The 21004-nt window shown below is 42.1% G+C and overlaps 1 protein-coding gene across 5 annotated transcripts in view; it reads right to left on the bottom strand.

The window, feature by feature from the left end:
- Positions 1 to 366: 366 nt before the first annotated feature.
- ST7 (suppression of tumorigenicity 7) overlaps positions 367 to 21004 on the bottom strand; it is a 230989-nt gene continuing 210351 nt past the window's right edge. For 3 of the 5 annotated variants that reach the window (XM_011992485.1, XM_011992491.1, XM_011992478.1), the window contains 4 exons: positions 20495 to 20645; positions 11246 to 11338; positions 8375 to 8514; positions 367 to 711 (listed from right to left, as the gene is read on the bottom strand). In XM_011992485.1, coding sequence (XP_011847875.1) covers positions 616 to 711; positions 8375 to 8514; positions 11246 to 11338; positions 20495 to 20645 — 480 coding nt within the window. In that variant the 3' untranslated portion in view covers positions 367 to 615. Of the gene's footprint in view, positions 712 to 6540; positions 7586 to 8374; positions 8515 to 11245; positions 11339 to 20494; positions 20646 to 21004 lie in introns of those variants that run through there. The other 2 variants (XM_011992498.1, XM_011992470.1) reach the window with 2 other exon arrangements.

Raw genomic sequence — 21004 nt, forward strand, 5'->3', positions numbered from 1 at the left:
CTGGAACTACAGTGTTGAACACTCTTCAGTAAGTCGAGTCTCTGAACCGGAACACCCTGCCGTGGCACACACATTTTGCTTCATTCATGCTTCCAGTGATTCCTCTTGTGAGCTTTTTCTGTGCATTTGGCCTAGAAGGACAGTTTGGGGTTGACAATGATGGTACTGTTGAACCCAAGAGATTCCATGTTCCAAGCCTCTGCCTATAAGGGGTTCTCAGGGCCTGCTGAGATGTGCTCCATCAGCAGAGAAACCATGATGTGGCACTCAGCAGATTCAGGTTCCCAGGGAACTCAAGGTAAACCCAAAGGTTTATTTGGGACATCAACCATTTTAGGGTTGGAAGACACAGGAGGATACAAATGATTGCTGCAATACACAAAAGTTTTATTTTTGACTTCCTTCTTCTTTTCTGAAGGCAAAATAAAATAGAACTGAACATCAATGAATTTTGTACAACAAAAACAGCTTTTAATATGGAATAGTCCATGAACATTTTAAAATCTCGGAATGGCTTCCCTTTTTCAAAGTCATGCTTTCTTGCGGTCCACAAGGAGTTGGCACGGAGGAGACAGTGGCAGCAGCGGGTGAGGTGACTGGAGGACGGGGCTTCTCTCAGATCCGTGTTAGCTGGTGCCACAGACTGGATGGGAGGATGCTCTCCACTTTCTCCATGACAAAGTTTAAGGGGGCAAACAAAGTGCTGAGGAACTGTAAAGAAACCAGACAGACACAGAAGTCAGCAGAAACCTTGTTCAAGACTATAAAACAAACCTCTCCACCCAGTCCTGCAGCTAAATCACTGCATTACGAAAGTCTCAAAAGGCGACCATTTCATCTTTATGTTTACAGGAAACATCAGCTGATGGTCAAACTTGCATTCCAGTCCTTGGCCCCAGCACTGTTAGATAAGGGGGAGAAGTGTCAGCTGACAGCCCCCTCACTCCCCTGACAGGTGGCCCACAGTCCTGAGGTCTTCCTACTAGTCTTTAGCATCTGCTGGTTGCCATGCAGATGACTGGTGTCATCAAACAGGAATGACAGATTGGTGGCAAGTGGGCACAAGAGTTTAAAAAATGGTGACAACTTAGACCAGCTGCTCATCTAGCTGGGTGTACAGCTCATTTTAAATGGAAAAGGCAATTTTAAAGGTCAAGTGTGTTGTGTATGAATTTCTTTGCGATTCTACTGCCTCCCAAACAGCAGCCTGGGCTCCTGTCTGAGCCACGTGTTTAGCAGCATGCCTGGGACCCTGGGAGAAGGCGGCAAACTGGCTATTCCATAGAGGACAGATCCTTGTTAAGAGGGGCTGTTTCGAGCGCACCTCTGGGAACTCTTTCATTTGGTTACTAAATTCCTTTCTGCTTTTCATGTAGAGAATAAAGCTCATTAGCTGTGTCTTTTAAGAAAGCCAAGTGCTTCACGTGAGACTCTTTTTAAAATATTATCAAATCCATTCTAATTCGGTTCTTGTGAAGAATCAGCTTCACTCCACACCCCATCCAGCATCTGGCAGAAGAGGTGCCCTACCCGTCAGGGAAGAGAGAGTTGTTGGGATGCTTTCATTGCCCTCTCTCTGCTCAGAACCCAGGTATTGTCTCACTGGGGTTCAACATCTGGTTCCTGTACTGTGGAGCCCTTTGTTCTAAGCCCTTGTCCATTACACAGCACCATCCATACTACCAAGAGTTTCTCATAGAAGTGTAGTGCAATGTGTGTGTATATATGCAGAGGGGATCACAGTTCTGAGGTCAAGCAAGTTTAGTACATTTAATGAAGTTAAATCAGGCTCCTTTACTAGGTATACGTTCTGTGGACTGTGTGTCTTTGAGAAGAGGTATGGTGGGCAAGTTTCCCAAATTTGCTAACCCAGAATCTTTCCTGTTGTTTTGTTTTTGGACCCGTAGAACTGGTCCAAAACCAGTTTCACACTGGGAAGGCCCGCAACACATTATATAGCCAGATCATCAAATGCGAGATCCATAAGATGGAAAGTCAAGACAGCATAAAATTTGGGATCCTTCTCCAACCTGTGTTTTACACCAATTAAATGTATTTATTTAGTAAGGCAATTAAGTGCTGGGTGAAATATAAAGGGGTGTGGGACAAAACTAAACTCCCACTGTCAGGAAGCTCAAAGCCCAGTGAAGGAGGCGGCCACGAAGATATAGACAGAGCAAACTAATAACCAGATAGGCTATGATGGCAATCAGAGAGCCCAAACAAAGCACTGGGACTGGAAAAGGGAGAGAATCCATTCTGTTGAAAGCAGCAGGAATACTTTTGAGAATGAGGCAAGTAAAATGGACTCCAGTGGATGCTTGGAATATGAAGAGAGAGAGAGATGGGGCAAGGATGGTAAAGAAATAGGAGCAGCGTGGGCCCTGCAGGCTCAGTAAACAGCCAGAAGAGAAATGGAAAAGCAACCGTAAGACCAGAAGGTAGTAAATGGTTCAGTTTAGCCAGGACAGTTAGAAGAAGTAGAGTTCAAAAGTGGCTAGGAGGATACTGGGGAGGGCCCTGTGTGCCAGGCTGGGTCTGCAGTTAAGAAACAGGCAGCCATGTCAGTGCTTCAGCAAAGAGGAGCCAGTGCCATCCTTAAGCGGGTGCCAGGTACATGGCAGTTTCTGAAATTATCCTTTGTTGAGTGCACAGAACCACCCTACGGAACAGATGGCCTATCCTTTTCAGTTTAGAGCTGGACTGGGTGCACCCACACATGCAGTTGGAAGGCATCATGGGAGATAACGGGCCTGGGAATGAGCAATTACTGCCCAATTACTCTGAAAGCATTTGTAAAATCCTAGTTATAAGAGAATAATATGGAGCAAGTCTACTGATTGCCTTCACCCAACATGATACGAAATACACACATAATATGTGTACATGCATAATTATATATGTCTGCGTAAGTGTATATCTACATACACAGACACATACATAATCAGAGACCACCAAGGCTCCACACACCACAGCATCTGTCTATAATGCTCAACTCCATCAAGAGGAGTTAAAGTGTTATAGTGGTCTGGACAAACCAGAGATTCTGACAGGTGGTAGAAGAGAGGGCTTAATAAACAAGGTGATATTGCTGGCAAAGTTATATCCTGAAGACTTGGCCAAAAACAGATTTAGAACTGTTGAGGTTGTGGTTGAGTGGGGAAGGAACTGCTGAATATTAAGCCACTGCAGCCATGGAGCTGTTGCAACTGCTGAACATGAGCCAGCGCAGCTAGGTAACAGGCACTGCTCAAAGTCTGTACTCTGGGTGATTCACACACACTAAAATGTGCGGACCTCAGGGAGCCACACCTTGAGCTGCAGAATGAATGGAGATGTTACAATGTTGGCTTAAAATAAAGGCCTTTTGTGTTTTTTATTTGTTTGCTTTGTTTTGGGCACTAACCTGACTTGGATAAAAAGCACAAAAGTGAGGCCTCTGAAAATCAAGAGGAGAGCTTCATCCTGTTTGATGTCCATAAGTGCTCCCTTTTCCCCATGCTGCACAGCAAAGTGCAGTGGCCCCTTCTTTCCTGGGTGACACCTGCCCTTCTCAACAAGGTCCCACAAGAATACTAAGCCCCAACACCTCCAACGTATAGAATGATTCTCTTCTATCCCTCCTATCTAGAATGCTCCATCCTTGGGAGAATTCACAAAGACTCCCTTGAACTTTTTCCTAGAGGGCCTAATTTACTCTCTCACAAACCCCAGTTGAGATGTGCTTCCTTCATTATTAAGCCACCTTCCCCCACAGCATGCCTTCCATCCCATACCTGCAAGCAGGCAGCAGGCAATGTAGGGAGGTGTCTGAAGTTGCTAAACCCTTCCACTTTGTAACCAAACAAAGGCCAGTGGCTCCATCAGGAGATATTTTTTAAAATGTCTGGAGGTGCATGACTGGCTTGGGATGCTCAGCTGTATTTCTGAGCATGTTTGAAAGTTAGTCAATATTTTTTAGCTGGAGACCCAACCAATACACAATGAGAAACAGCAGTTTTCACTTGACTTAAGGGGCACTTTACTGCTGAAAAGTTGAGTCTGAATGAGCAACACCAAGAAAGCCTGGAACAGCCTATTTATCTCGATGTCTACAACTGTCCAGAGGGCAGAGATACATGGTCAAATCTTTAACCAAAATGCCCCAGGATTCAATCAGCGTCTCGTGGTGAGAAAATGCAACTGAACTAGTAAAAAAAGAGAATGACACTTCAATTGCCTGATCTTCCTTTTCCTGAAACACCATCACTTAGAAGGTCACGGCTTCCAACAGGCTTCATTAACATTCAAAACGCCTCCGCTTATCTGAATAACTTCCAGGTGCCCTACTGCAATCAGACAATTGACATTTCACGGTAATCAATATCAGGCTTCAAAGAGGTCGAGGCCTATAAGTGAAGATGAGAGTCAGAAATCAGGAGTCTCAGTCTCAGGGAAGGAGAGACACTAGAGAAGGAAAGACAGAGGGGTCAGAATCCTGACCTTCCCACACTCTGTGAGGAGGTGGGTTTGGAATGATAACGTAGTTATATGTGCAAGCTTATCTTTGTAACTAAACATTCTAGGAAGAGTTAGTCCTAAATCACTGAGGTAGATTAGATTAGGGGGAAATGCCAGTGGAAGCTGCTCCTTCCACTATTTCCCAGTGGTTCACGCTTCCCTGTGGGCTTCCTTATGGGCCGCACATCATGGTCACCATGTAAACACGCTGGAGAGTTCCCAAGCCCGCAGCTGGGGGTGGCGGTGCAATCTCTCTGCATCTACTAAAGGTCATCGTCCCAGGGACATTATCTCAGGAAAGGGCTGAGAAAATCACTTTCACAAGCTGCAAATGGTCGCAGGCAGCCTCTAGGGCAGTTGCGATAACCTGCGGGGTGTGGGGTGTGGGGTGGGAGCTTCGGGAGGGGCCTAATGAAGTGACCAGGGTGAAGATGCAGAGAAGACTCTGGGGGCAGGTCGAGGAGGCGGCGGGAGAAGGGGCTTGTCTCATTCAGGCCATCCATCTTCCTTCCCCACACAGTCTCTACAGACATTTTATGAAGGGCAAGATAAATGTGATTCTCCAGACAGAGGTTGAAATGCAAACTTATCTAAAGTACATTTGAAAACTATGGGGAGCTGACCAAACTACCACACCTTGGTAGAGCAGAAAATATGAGGACCCTAAAGGCAGATTTATATTTTATTCAATCATTTGATGCTATACTCAAAACCAAAGCTTTGAAAACATGAAAGGAGTGGTGTCCTGTCCCGCATCCGTAATGAACACCCCTCTGCTACACTCTGGAAGCACAGCTGTATGGCCAGTCCTAGAGAACACCCAGTTGTATTCCAGTTGCTGTCCTTCCCTCTGCATTCCCAATCCCCTTGCTAGTTAAAGCAGGCTCAGGCAATTATTCATTCCATTCAATGCAGTGGTTGTACAGCTGTGTCACCAGGGGAGCGCTTGACAACTGAGTTGCCCATGCTCACCCCAGACCAAGAAAGTTCGGGTTGTGGGGACAGGCCTCAGTAGCTTTTAAGTTTCTCGATATTTCCAAGGTACAGCCAAGGAAACCACTGATTCCTGAAAAGCTTCCACCTGAACAGCTCTGACGGCACACCATGCAGCTGCAAGTGGCTGCCTGAAGGTTCAGCTTTCCAAGCAGTGTCCCTGGAAGGAGACAGTAAAATGCCCTCAGTCTCCATCCTCAGAATCTGCTGGGGGCTTTGTGAAAAATACAGATTCCTCCTGCTAATACTCAAGATTTTGGATTTCTGGTGGTGCGGCCACGTGAATATGTAGACTGGAGGCTGGGAATCTCTATTGATTCAAAACTCCCACCAAGTGCTATTACAGTCAGTTTAATGAAGAATACTGGACTAATGACATATTTTTACAAGTATGCTCTAAAAATATTTAACAGAAAACATGAAAGACCAATAATTGTTTAATGTAAATATATTCTTATTTTAAATTTTACTAAGTCACACTCAGAATTTTGGCAACTACTTTTACTCAGAGATTGGCTAGGGAGTAGAAGAAAATAACAAGTAGTGTAGGCCCATAAACTAAGGAACATCCAAGGCAGCAATATGGGTGATAATGGGTGTAGAAATCATGTCATGCACAGAAGACTTAAGGAAATGCAAGATATTCTACCTGGAGGAAAAAGCAGGTAGTTGGTTAGAGGTGGCCATTAATTAGTGAGCTGTCCTAAGAATTTGCAAGAGGAAGGAGGGCTTTTTGGTGTACCCTAAATATAGAATAGGAATAAGTGGAAACCAAAGGGAGGCAGATTTTTACAGTACAAGGAAAAGTTCTGAGTCATCCAATAATCAAATGGGCTTTGATGCTTATAAATATGTGAGCGCCCCATCACTGAAAGTATTCAAGATGAGCCTAGGTGACCCCCACTCAGGGTTGCTGTTAAAGGCAATTTGCTTCAGGTCCCTTTCAACTCTAAGAGGCTATGATTATAAGCATACAAGAAGAAAACAAAATGCTAAGCTGCATCTGATTTTTCCATTGATTCTTTCTGCAGAGACCACTACCATATATTATTTAATAATCATTTATTGAAAACCTCCTATGTGCAAGGCACTGTGCAAAGCCTTGGGGATACAGAGATAAGGAAGACACCGTCCTGCTCTCAAGGAGCTCACATTCTAAATGGGACAGACAAGTTTTCAACAATTATAATACGGTACAATAAATGTAAGAATATACGTATTCATGGAATACTGCGGGATCATAGAGGACAGACACCTAACTCAGCTTAGAAGAACTTTAAAGAAAGCTGAGTATAAAAGGACGAAGAGGCATTAGTAGAGTGGATGAGCAGGGTGGTGACAGTGAAGGGCATACCACACACAGCAAACAGCACATGCAAAGGCGCAGAAGTGTGCAAGAGCCTGGTGCATCTGGGAATGGTGAGTGATCCACTGTGGCTGAAGAGCAGTGACTGTGCAAGAGTTGGGAGAGCTAAGGCTGAGAGGTAAGCAAGGGCCAGATCATAAAGAGCCTTGGATGCCATGCTGAACAACTGGGACTTGATCCTGAAGTCAGTGAGAAACCACTGGAGAAATTTAAGCAGGGAAGTGACATGCTCAGATGTGCAATTCAGAAAGACCATTCTTGTGTCAGCATAAAAGAAAGACTGGTAGAGGATAAGACAGGAAGCAAGGAGACCAGTTAAGATTATGGCAGGAGTTCAGGCAAGAAATAACAAGGACCTAGACTAAGAGGGATGCTTTGGGAAAAGGAGGGAAAGAAGAGGTGAATCACATTTACTGAAGGCCTAGTTGCTTAGGAGGTTAGAACTGATGGATTGTGAAGGCCAAGACAGATGGGATGTGGCGAGTGAGAGAGGGAAGAGTTTGGAAGGGTTGCTGAGTTTCTGGCTTGAGCAACGGGGTGGATGGTGGAGGTCAGGAATACAGGAGGAGGAGCAGTTTTGGTGGTGGGGGAAGAGGAGTGATGAGTTCAGTTTTGGAAATGTTGAGATTGAGGTGCCGGAGGGATTTCCAGTTCATCTTCAACACGCATGAAAATACTCTTGCAATTCCAGTCCCTGAACTCTGCCGAGCAGAAAATGTCACTCATCTGGAAAGGGATTAAATCAACCCAGCCAAGTTAGAAATCGTCCTTTCTGATTGCACTCGCCTTGAAATCTGAATGGAGTTCCAGGGAAGCAATTGATACTCTTTTCCTTATTCCTTCTGTTTGAAACTCATCTGTGGCAAGATCAGTAAGCTTATCCTCAACTGCATGTGCAGGTTGCAATGGTCAGTTTTCAACAAAGAAACAATGGTTCTTGGCTGTCAATGCAGATGGCTTTTCTTATTAAACTCCTCTCCTCAAGCTCCTTAAAGACGCTTAATGGATTTCCATATTTCTAAATGTCATTTCAGTTTATTTCTTAATAAGCCCTTCACACCCTCTGTTTATTCCTTAAAGAAGCCAAGGGTTTGCAGCCTTTTAAAAAATTTTTTAAATCATCTTTGAAAATGTAAATCTCATCCTTCACTAAGGAAAGACCCACGATATCCAAAGATTAGAAATAATGTCATTCAATTTACAGAAAACTGAATAATTTCCCACACATTTTTCATTTGCTAGGATTCCCCAAATCATTCCATCCTTTTGGACCTCCTACATTTTTTGGAAATGGCTGAGAATTTGTGAAATGAGGCAAGGCATGCAGTAACAACCTGCACTTTCTCATTTGACCCTTAGCACTTTGATTCCGTTGATGATCATGAAAATTAAATGGTGAGCAATAATCTTTGCAGGCTCGTATCCATTTCTGCAAGGCAACCCCGTTTCTCTTACGCTGCTTCCCTTGGCTTTCCCCGTCCATTCCCCGAGGCCTCCCTCTAGGCAAACACTCACAGCTTTTGCGAAGACCCCCATAAGTTCCGGGAACTGATGTGTCAGGAGGGCCAGCATGGCTGTGAAGGAACATAATCCAGCAGTAAAGAGAATAAAGAAGGGAAGCTCCTTCTTTGGGTAAACTGAGACTTCATGGAAAGCTGTGGAGAAGAGCAAAAGGAAAATATCAGGGCTGGAGTAAAACGCATTCTCAGGGAAGGTCTATATGGCGGCACTGACTCCGGAGCTTGGGAAAGACTTGGAAGCCTATTGGAAATGAAAAAATAGCACACCTGACAAACTGTAGCCAACATCTGACCCAGCCTTTGGAGGCCCATCTGCTGGTCACAAGTCTCCGGCCAGGCTTCAGCACTTTAAGTAGAGGCAGGAGGGGGCAAATTTGGGGGGCAAATTCCCTTCCTCATGGGAGGGAAGAGGAGCACCGTCTATGCCTAATGTATAGTATTTTTTTCTCAAAAGCAAACACAGCTAAAACAATGAAACTACTCAAATTACAAAACACGTGTTCATTGTACAAAACCTGGAAAATCCAAAATCAAGTATACAGAGAAAAAAGGCACCCCATCCATATGTTTTCCTTCCTGTATTTTAAAAATCATTATAAGGAGGTGATACTAGTTTCTCCTGTATTTTTTCCTGGCGCTCTCTAAGTATGTCAGTGGAGGATGCCACCCTCACAGACAGACATCCAGCGAGGACCTCACATGTAGGTCTATTCAAACTGCAAGACGGGAAGGTCAAGGCTGCTAGCGTTATCTGGCACAATTGTAAGAGACTCTAGATGACAAATACACTTCCAACAACCATCAAAAAACGAGAAAAGCTGGTGCTCTTTAGAGCACCTTCTATAACTTTTATATTTCAAACACTGGGTTTGGGAAAACCAAAAAGGTGTGGTACAAAGGTCAAGAGAATCGCCTCCTTCTCTGTGCTCGTTAGGATGCTGCCTGAGAGACTGCCTGGGTCGATGGGGCTGGCCTGCAGGAGGAGAAAGAGCCAAGTGCTGGGGGTGTTGCGGGAGAGGCTGTGAAACTGCACGTGAGAAACAGCCCACTCTAACCAAGAGGACCAGAGGGCTCCATGGTCCTCAGGGAATACAAGATCTAGAGGCCTTTCCTCTATCATTCAGCTCCTGTTCCTGAGAGTCCTCAACAGTAATCCACAAGGCTGAATACTGAGGGTGGAGGGGATCCAGGAGGAGCTCCATGCAGACAAACATGCCTACTACGTCCAGGTAGGTCAGCCTGCTGCAATTCAAACACACAGAGCAAGTGTGCTCAGCGCCTCATGTGGCTATAATTATACTTTTAATGTGCAAATTATGGGTAGCACTTAAAACAACCTACCTTCTTCATATCCTCACCCCTCAACATCCAACCAAAAAAGATTTTGGAGGGAGACCAGACTTGGAGCACTGCATTCAATTAATGTGAGCCATAATTTTCTATTTCGGGCTTATAAAGATTATCCCTATAAGGTTTCTCTTAAGAACTGTAATCTTGTTCTAATAACCAATCTATCCCCATGGAAACTTAATTGGACTCGATTAAAACATTTAAAAACATTGTACTTTTCAGAAAACTGCCTTTCTTACCAGAAAACCAAAACTTAACAAGGATCTCCCTGAAGTGGGGAGTCAAAAGGTAAACTATGGGCCCACGGTGAGGATTTCTGAAATCAAATCTAATGTGTGAGGCACCAGACTCTTTTCACAATCAGACTTGAACAGTGAGGAACACATCACGGGGATCTCCCAGTTCCCTGGGTAACAAATCCCGCACTGGGTCTGGCTGGCAAGGAGGCAAGTGAGCACCTCCTGCTACCTCAATCGGATGACAGCCATTGAGTTCTGCACCCAGATCCCACTCATGACTGGCTGGATAATGCTGGTGTTTGGAAATTTACTATGCACCCAGGGCTCTAAGGTTACACTGTGCCTCTGGGGAAAGTACTTATATGTTACAGCTATAAGATATTGATATAACTGGGGCTGGTGAAAGGGCAGAGATGGCAGGAGAGAAGACAGAGAAGGGAGAAGAGCTGAAATTTGGAGCTTATTATCTGAGGGAGAAAAATAGCTCCTAAGTCAGGGCCACATGAAGAGCCTGACATGATCCTTGTACACAGTATGATTTGATAATAACCATTTAGCCTGAATTGTCAAAACAATGTTGTATTACAGCAAAGCAAAATAATATTTTCCACATGTGGTGTGGGTCATTAGACTGCTAGCAGTGTAAGGTAGTGGAGGGCAGAGTTTTCTTTTGTGTGCTTTCATACAGTGCTGAGGCTGCACGTGTGCTCTGCACATGGTACTCTGAGCCACTACATGCAACCCACGAGGTGCTCATGGGAAATCCCTCTGGCCAGAGCACAGCCTCACCACAGAGCACACTGCCCTGACCCACAACTCCACCTCTGGCCATGGTGCCAGCTTCCTGGTACTGCCTGCCCACCCATGACTCATGAGCAGCTCCCTCTCAGTCAGCAGCTCTTCTTCAAACTCCAGTCTGTGCAGACCACATCTGTCCAGTGGAGCAGCCCAGGCAGAACCCTCACAATGGACCGGCCCAGCACATACCCGCTCAAACCAGGGGTCTCTGTGCTCCGGCCCATCAGTGCATAGGGTTTCTTCAGTTACATTTCAATCCTTTGGCATTTTTCCCTTTGATAAATTTGGAGAGACTTGGAGGAACAGGAAGCCAAACCCACTCACATAATTCACTTGAATACATATGCTATTAAACAAGGACAGGGGTTTGGAGAAAAGTAATAAAAGATAAGGAACATTCTAAACATTGATATTCCCACCTCTTCCAATCCCCACCTTTCGCCACACACCCTCACTGGCTGAAGAGAGGTGAGACTTACATGGAAGCAGCTCTCGGTCTGCTGTTTCTGTACAGATTGGGTAAGGATAAAATAGGTGCCCCTTTTCCAAGGGATAAGGGATCATCCGAAAAGCTGAAAAGGAGAAAAAATAGGTCAGAGATGTCCAATGTTTGGGTCATAACTTCCCAACTGCAAAAAGGGACGTTTGAGCGTTTTTATAACAGGGAACGCTTCTACAAAGGAGGCAAGGCTTACCCACCCAAGCTATGTGCCAGATGAAATGTCAGAGATAAATTATGATGTATTACTCACACATTCATCTCACACTATATATTCTGGGCAAACCTCACAAAACTGGGTGGGACAGAGGTGCAGAGGGGTTGGGAAGCCATCAGTATCAATGCCCAGGGTTTCATCATCTACTAAGTATTATTAAAATGTTATGGGCACTAATTCAATATAGCTAAACAAATAGTAATCATGCAAACATGGATTAAAATGCTTCCCCAAGAAGCAAATGTGGATCGACTTGTTGGAGTTTGTCTAGATGTACAAATATGAAAGGCATTCTACCAAGTTGATTTAAAAAATACTGTTTAAGTGGATTTGAATTCCAATCAAGATGAATAAAAACAAAAATCTAAAAACGATAACTCGGGAGGCATTTCTAAACTTTATTAAAAGTTTAAATCTTAAATATCATGTGGGAAAACTGATCTGGAGAGATTAATTATCTGTATTTTGATGACATTAGGTCACTTAAATTCTGCTTTTGTAGCATCAGATGACATTAGGGCTCACACTGAATTACGGCTTTCCAATCAATCCATCCTTTCCCATGATCAAGTGTGTTACTCTCCCTGTTTCAATGTCATCAGCATGTTAGTCTCACTGTTCCTATGAACAGTACTCGTGGAGGTAATTTTTCTTCGACAGATGTCCTCTTACTACAGCCTGCTGTAGATATAAAATATAAAAGCTCTACCCCACTCTGGGAATGTCAGATAACAATCCTTGCCTTCATGTATGTTAGTGAGGGATGGTAAAACATGCAGCAATATTTTTAGTTTTAAATGATACATTTCAGGCAATCATAGCTACATCCTCAGCTGTGTAACTACCAGAGCCTTCTCAAAATGCTGTCAATGTACATATTTATCTTTTGCATACTTATTTCAAACAGGAATCAGAAACAAAGAATGTTCTCCCTCACAAGAAATGACAAGGTTCCATTGTAACCAGCATCAGTGCACATATGGTATTTATTCTGGTGTCTGAATATTATTTAAAAGTAAAAACATTATGTATGTGATTCCAGCATTTGGAATGCAGTCAATCTACACCGCAGTGGTATCACTCTGAGGTTACAGCACATTGCCACGGAGAATATAAATCACTATAAATGTGGGATTAGAAAAGAGCCAGTTTGCTGGCAGTTTGCTGAGGTAAAAATGTTATCAATTTTCCTCTCATAACAGAAACCTCTTAAACAGAGATTAAAACATTAAAAACACCCCAGGCTTTAACTCTGCTTAAAATGAAAGGCTCACCCTAGCTCAATCAGACCTTTTCTTGCATGCAAACAAAGATGACTTTTGCCCGCTAGAACAAGCAAGAGAGTAGTTCTTTGCACAGGTTGTTAACACACAAAGATCATTCCAAGGAACCAACATCTCTCCATTAGAACCAGACTTTCAAGAGAACGAAACACCCCCAACAGAAACAAACAAAAACAAAAATAAGCCTTTTAGTGCCTTGATAGGATACACTACAATCTCTTCTGGGAAGTACTGGATTTAAACGTAAACTACATTATGGCAGGATTTTAATGCCATTTCCCATAAATGATGGCTGCTACAAAAGCATCTGAAAAATGTGGAAAAACCTACGTGGGAAGTTTTTTTTGTTTTTTGTTTTTTTTTTTTCCCCAAATCCAGATTCTCCATGTGCAAAGGGCTGCTGGGTTGCTGTAATTAAGAATCTGTTCAAGTTCATATGATATAAATATAAACCCTCAGTTTTCAAAGTGGCTATAAATTTGAATGCTAAATTTTATTCAAAATTGAAGTCAGTTTGCACTTCAGGGAGTAATTTTTTAAATGAAATACAGGAGTGCAAGATCTTGAGAGTGTTCAACCATAGAAATCTAATGGTTGGTTGGTGTCTTTTCAGTCAAATGCTACATGTTTTTCACTCCAATATTTGGCACGCATACAGAATTTTGTGTGTCAAGTTGGCCTTTTCCTTTTTCTAATTGGTTCTGGCCTTTTTGGAGAGGTTAGAGACACAATACAACTTTAAAAAGAGTGCATGTGTACACACAGCCACCCACCCACACCCTCTTCCCAGATTGCCCTCCACCCCCATGATTATAAAGATGCTTATGGTGGTCTTAAAATCTCTCTCATGTCAGCTGTCATTTGCATTGAGCTCATAAAATAATAATAAGGCTTTTGGCTTCACTAAACAAAAGCAAATACAATTTCTGCTTGCAATTCTATCCTTTACCCACCCTGCAGTGCAGGGCCTAGTCAAGTGTGAGATAAGCAGGGGAGGTCCGGAGAGAGGCCGGGAAAGGCACTGCACAAGCCTTGCCAGCGTCACCTCCCACCTCCTGGTCCCTTTCACTGCTAAGACATGCAACTGCTCCATGACAGCCTTGTGCCTTTTGCCAACTGTCCAGAAATTTTGCGAATCTAAGTATTAAAAACACACTGATTTGGCGGTGCCAATAAGAACAGAAAAAGGTCATTTGAACAGATCTATTTTATGAATGAGTACAGACCTAAAAATCCTTGAGAAAACACAAATTTCAGAGGAATTAAAAATACACATGTATTGGGTTAAAAACAAAACAAAAAAGCTAGGCCACTCAGAGTGAATACATGGTATACAAATGATATTTCTGCACTTTCTTCTGTGTGCCATCCCTTCCCCTACCTTGATTTTGGTTGTGCATTTGTTGAAGGGTCAAAATGAAACTGGGAATTAGTGAAAGAACAGATCATGTCTTCACAGTCAAGTCTGCGGCACAATGCTGCCTTCTTCTATCCCTGACCAGACACATTTTATTGGTTCCAAGTCTATCAGTGCTGTTTCCATCAGAGATTCTCAATTGATACTGGGGGTAAAAATCACCAGAACCAAAGAAACGACAAAAGGATGGATACATGAACAAGTCAATTCCTGATTTTCCCAATGACTTCTAATGACCTCTTCTTACTCTACCTACCAGATAGGCAAGGATAGAATGTAATTAATCTAAGAGTATCTTAGATAACTTTATACAGATTATTTGTAATAGAGGGAACTGAGTTTGAATCCCAGCTCTACTTCTTATAATCAGTCATTTGTCAAAAGGTGAGTGGCTTCTTATGTGACAAGCACACAAAGGTGAGAGCACAGCACACACTGCCCCTGCCCTCATGGAGCTCACCACCAAGTGCCAGAAGCAGGATCCAATCATGAAAGTAAGAGCAAAGGTTCCCACGGTGATGAACACCTCCAAGGGAGTCACGGTGCTGTCTGTACATAATGGCAGAGCAGCCAGAGTGGCATCTAAAGGATGAGCAGGACCTGCCCAAGCTCACTAGCGTATGACTTTGGGTGGGTTGTTAATCTGTGTCCCTGGCTCTTCATCTGTAAAACAAGAATACCACAGGCCTCCAAAGGCTGGTAAAGGAACTAAGTGTAACAGCAGAGGTAAAGGCATCCACATATAGTGCCTGGCTGCTCAATAAAGGTTGGGTTTCTCTTTCTCCCATATCCCTCTCTCTATTAAACCTAAAGTTCCTACTTTCTCTATCAGGTCATACTCTAGCTTATACATAAAAATTCTGCTTGTTTGTTAATACTTAGAAATGCAAGTGATAGAACAGGAAATTATCACCAAATTGCAAATTTCATGTCCTTACTTTTAAGTTCAATGTAGCTAACCAGCCATAAAGGCCATCTGTTTTTAGTGAGGCATTTGGGTGCAGCAGCAAAGAAAATTCAAAAGTCAAAAGGCTGGGTTGTGATCCCATGCTTTCACCACCTAATTGTGTGACCTTGGGAAAAACACTTTCCCTTAGTTGAATTAAATGATGTTCTACTCTGAAATTCTAGGGTCTTACAGCAGACTCACTAACTTCCTAGTGACCCTCACCACTCTAATACTCAGTTCCTACTTTCATGATAGATAGTGTGGATACAAGCACTACTATCTATCTATCTAATGTGGGGGGTGTGTGTGTGTATTTTTTGCTTATATACACTGTACACACACACACACACACACACACACACACACACACACACACACATTCCTCCCAAAGCATTTCAGATTCCTATTCATCTTGATCTCCTCAACCCAATGCCTGGCACAAAGGAGGGACTCAATAAATGTCTGTTGAATAAAGTAATGAATGAATAAATGCAAAATCAAGCAGAGACAGAATTTTCCTTTTTAAAGGTGGACCCATATGATAGCCAGTCACCAAGACTGAATAAAGGAAAGGAGCAAGTTGGTTCTACTGGGCAGTAGGTGGGGAACCATCATATGATATCTGGAGCCTGGCTATTAGGGTAAGTTAGCTATGACCAGAGACTTTAGCCCATCATTGCTTTCTCCCAAATTACAAAATTTAGCCTTGGATCTATGGGGGAGGGTGGTGGAATTTCTCTTTCGTAGTTCAAAAGATGCCAGCCTTATGGAGGAAAAGTTTGGCTAGAGGAAATGCCCTAAGAACCACATCTTAGAGTGAGCAGCATTTGCCATCAGGTTCAAAGAGAATAAATTAGAATCAGAATCTCATCCTATGCTTCAACAATGGGCCATTTTCCCCTCTCAAAAGAAATACTCAGCCTTAGTTCCCCTAAAAAACACCACCCTCAAATCTTATACATTATTTAGTGGATTCTTTGGGGCGGGGGGATCTCTAAAAAGAAAATAAAGAGTCTTACTTGGTCAAGTAGAAAAAAACAGAAACAAAGAAAGGCTAAGTGATATACCCCATGGCAGACTAGCCTCCTGATATGTAGAACTCGAAAATGAAAGTTCACAGTTGTGGTCGGCAGGCAACCCCGCTTTCTAAAATAAATACAGCCAAAACAGAGCCCTGAAAAGATCAAGATAGGAAGGAGATAAAACCACATCAGTATTAATACAGGTAACACAGAGAATGTGCCATTTAAAATACAGCCCCAGCAAAAATAAAAAATAAAAATAAAATAGGGCCCCATAGGTGTAATACCCTTGTAAAGAAGACCCAGTTCAAACAAGACCCTTCATTTCTCTTTTTTTTTGTTCAACTCATACTTCCAGTGGTGCATGTATGCGAGGATCACCAGAACAGACAGTGTTTAAAATAAATACGATTCAGATAAGGTGGCAGCTATGTAATGAACTGGAAACATATTATAAAATCTTGTACATTAAAACCCTCGCCCTTTCTTAATTACTTGGAACATATTGTGTACTTTCAGGGGCTGTGACAGTGATGAATCAAACATTTTGGAAACCTTTGAAATGCTGATGTATTTGTGGTTGAGGATTCAGTTTTTTTTTTTTTTAAACTACCATATGTTTCAAACCCAAACAATCTCTGCCATGCATCAGCTAGACTTTGGGGTTTTATCAAAAATGGGAGGTTTTTTTTAGCTTGATTGGAGGAAAACTCGCTTAATTCCACTAATTAAGGATGACTAATGTTCTAACACAACAAATTCATTAAAAAGCAAAACAAAATACACCTACACCCCTACCCCCAACAAACACTTTTGACAGAAACTAAAAATTTGTTTTAAATCTCCCAAATTTACTAATAATCATTTTGAACATGGAACCCAGTAAAATTAGGTACTGTTACCTTCTTCCCTGAATTTTCTTTCTAATGAAAAAGGGAAGCTGGAAGGGAGTTGGGGAATGGTCTTAAATTTCAGAATGAAGATAAAAATGATTCAAAGGAGAAAACCTAAACTATGAGGCTGGAGACGTCAAAAGGCACCACCAAGTGGTGCACTGGCAGAAGTGCAGCCTCCTTTGCTCCTGCACAGGCTGCCTATACATGGCCAGCTAACCTGAGAGGGAGCTGCGGCAACTGCCCTGAAGTCACCAGTCTGGGGTGGGGTGGGGTATTCAGTATCATTAGTGCTTCACAGTTTCTAAAAATTACTAAAGTTAAGTAAATGCTACTGTAAGTAGCTGAGTCAGAATTCTAATCCAGGTCATCTGATGGAAAATCCAGAGCTCTGAACCTCCATTTAACTTAGAATGAACACAGATCCAGAAGCGATGTCAAAAGACTGGATAAGATTGTCTGGGTTTGGAGGGGTAATTCTTGCTTCTAAATTGCATGATATTTACAGCTTTGTTTTTAAAAAAGACCAAAAACATCTGTAATGAGATATTTTTTAAATATATGTGTATACATATGTGTATATATACATATACATATTTATGCTTGTTGAAAATTTAAAACCGGAAATATGAAGAAAAAAGAAATTACTTAAAATCCACAATTGAGTGATAATCACTTAAAACAAACTTATTTACTTATAGTCTCTTTCATTTATTTATACATACCTGTTATTTATTTTATAAAATTGGTCTCATTTGATATTTAAAAGGTTTAAGTCAGTATTAAACAACAAAATACAATTTTATATAGGATGATTAACTTTCTAAACACTACAGAGAGATCAGGTGCAATAAATACACCCTACGCTGTAAGTAGTGATGTAAATTTCAATTGTGGGCTTCCAAACAAATGTTTCAGAGATGACTGATCTTTGTATTCTTAATCTGTTGTTTAGTACAGTGAAGGAAAAGTGAACTTGGGTTTACATCTTGGCTCCCCAACAGTGGCCACAGGACCTTCAACAAGACACTGATCTCAATGAACCTGTTTCCTCTCTTGAAAAATTGAGATGGCCACCTCTGTCCGGCCTAACTCAAAATATTATCAGGAAGAGTGAATGATGTAAATGCAAAACCTCTGTAAATTACCCAGTTAAACAAACACTCTTCAAGGTTCATGGCATGCTCAACCATTTAGCATATAGTAAGCACTTCCACAGTCCTCTTTTCTAAAATTGAATGTTATGGCTCTCTGTGAAAACTGAATGGCAATGTAAGTGACTTTGGCTGGGATCACAGTTGCCTGATTTTCACAAACACTTCTCCAGAGTGGTTCCTGCTTATCTGTAAGGATCAACTGCAGAATTTTCCTTTCCTGTAGGTACCTGGCCATACTGTGTTATGTCTGAAAACCCACCCCCTCTTTTTATCCTAATAAAGCATTCTGCCAATTTGAGAAAATTAAATCCCCATACAGCTATCCTGCTTGATTTTGTAGCTCCCTGTTTCACTTCATGTTTCTTTTAATCCCATCATCCTTCCAGTGGATCAGAGCATCTCCCCATTGTTATCTGACCACATGGATAACTAATTTCCAAAGGGAGTTTCCAGTTACTCTGTGAAGGATTTTTATTTTTTCTATAGTGATACCATTTTTCTATGGTGATACCATGTCTTTATTACCCTTTGCCCCAACCTTTTTTTGGGTCTCTTCTATAGGACAGGTAACTTTCTTTTCTATGAGACCCAATGGATGAGCTTCTATTATTGTTTCCAAGAGACCAATCTACAAATATTTGGCAAGCCAACTTGTCCATTTAATTTCTCCACAACTGACACTAGGTAAGGCCTCTCACATTCAATTCTGTTGGGCTTTTCTGTCTCTTTCTCATGCTTAAATAAACATGTATTGTGTTCCTTTCTGATAGAACACCTTACATACAACAGGAAGCACAAGCCAGAAGGAATCATGACCGTGCTCACACACACCCTGAGTGGAGTATGGTGTGTCTTAACCCATTTAAATACAGTTGCTGGTGCCACCCAGGCCACCTGGAGTGTGCTATTACACTTACTGAGGAGGGGCAGAGGCACTGATCAAATCCTCCTTCAAGTTATAAATAGTAATCTATAGAAGCAGAACCATTACTAATTCGCTAAAGAGATATTTTCAAAACTAAACAAAAATTTTCAATCAACTTTGAGTCCCATCTGTAGCTTATTTTTATACCATCCCATTTTGCTCCCCCAACCTCCCTTCCTACACCAACTTGGACTCCTAATGGGTTAGGGAAGGGCAGGAAAAGGGAGGAGCAGATTATCAAAATGAAAATGGAAGCAGCAAAGATAAACAGAGTGAAAGGATTAAAAAGACACTTGTTTGAGGGGTTGATCAGAGTAAGGGTGAGCTAGGAAAAAACTGTCAGAAAACTCTAATAATTTATTGTTTTAGTTTCCCATGGGTGGAAAAAGAAAGCCATGCTTCATATTGTATTTGTTTTGCTAAAATTAATGCTAGCAGAGTGTCAATGCACATGTGCACATGTTGTCCAATAATTCATAGTCTTGGCTTTTTTCCTTAATTTACATTCTCTCAAATAGCCCCACCACTTACCATTTCTCCACACAGTGTCCTTGCTTATAATACTGTCCTACTTCTTCAAGGCTTGGTTCAAATCTCATCTGACTCATAATGTTAACCATGATCACTCCACCCCATAGACCTCTCCCTTCTGAAAAATCAACAGGCAGCTGCCACATGCTGCTGGTTCCTCTTCCCAATTAGATGACATGCTTCTCCAAGGCAGGGAGCATGTCTCACCCACCATTACAGCCTCTTCTCCTTACATGGAATAATAATATCTATGGAGAACAAGCCCGCAGATTTATTTATCCCTACATTCATCTACCAAGCATTTATCCATTAATACATGAATGCTACAACTCCTAGCAAACACTAGGGTTCAATGGCCACTGTTCTTGGTTTGAAGCATAACTGCCACACCTTTTTGGGTAGTCACTCTGACTCCAGTGGAGGATAACTGTGGCTCTTAGCCAACCCTCCCAGAAAGGCCATCAAGAAGTGGTCATCAGCATCCAGCACGAAGCCTAACCCCATGCCAAAGATTACCAGGATGCTGTGGGGCTGTCCAAGTTTCCAAACAGGGTTTTCAGGGTGACAGGGTGCCCCTTTGAAGAACATCTGGGTTCACCCCTTCTATAACATAAACTTACCCTTCTGAGCTATGGAAACGGCCTCACCACAGGAATATCCACCACCACCGGGGGATGGAAGAACCTAAGTCACTAACTGGCTTAGATGCGCCATCACAGAACACAAGAGCAGTACATATGTAAATCTTCATTATTCATCATAAACACTCAGTGCAAAAACATTTTAGCACCTCTTCATGCTCTTAAAAATGTTTCAAAAAAAGAAGAGTACTTACTGCCTTCCCACGTACAATGCAAAAGATTCAAAGCCCCTTCCACTCTCTTCCAGTGTGCAAGATGAAAGAATGCATATGCTATTGCTTCACTGTCTCCTCTCTTCAGGATATGTTCTGGGGGTAGGATTAAGCTTTTCATTTCTAGTAGGTACTGAAATAAAAAAGCAGGACACAGTTGTGTTAATACATAAGTAATTTGGAATTCAGTATTGAAAATAGAGCAGTTGATTTCCCTAAAGCCACCATTTATAAGCATTTCATTAAACCTGAAACCTCATTACTACATTTGAAGGCAATTACTAAAACATCCAGCAACACCAAGTTTGCTGACAGATGATTAGCCTTGTACTAGTTTCCTACAGTGAAGATCACAGGCTTTCAGGCTAAGACACTCTAATCAAAGAAATACATAAGACTCAAATAGCATAAAGGAAAATGTGGAAGACATGATAATTTGGTATAACTTTGGAAGCAGAATGAAACCTTATAAAATGGACACATGAAGGTTAA

The sequence above is a fragment of the Mandrillus leucophaeus genome, unplaced genomic scaffold (genome assembly GCF_000951045.1).
Source record: "Mandrillus leucophaeus isolate KB7577 unplaced genomic scaffold, Mleu.le_1.0 Scaffold1105, whole genome shotgun sequence".
Taxonomy (NCBI): domain Eukaryota; kingdom Metazoa; phylum Chordata; class Mammalia; order Primates; family Cercopithecidae; genus Mandrillus; species Mandrillus leucophaeus.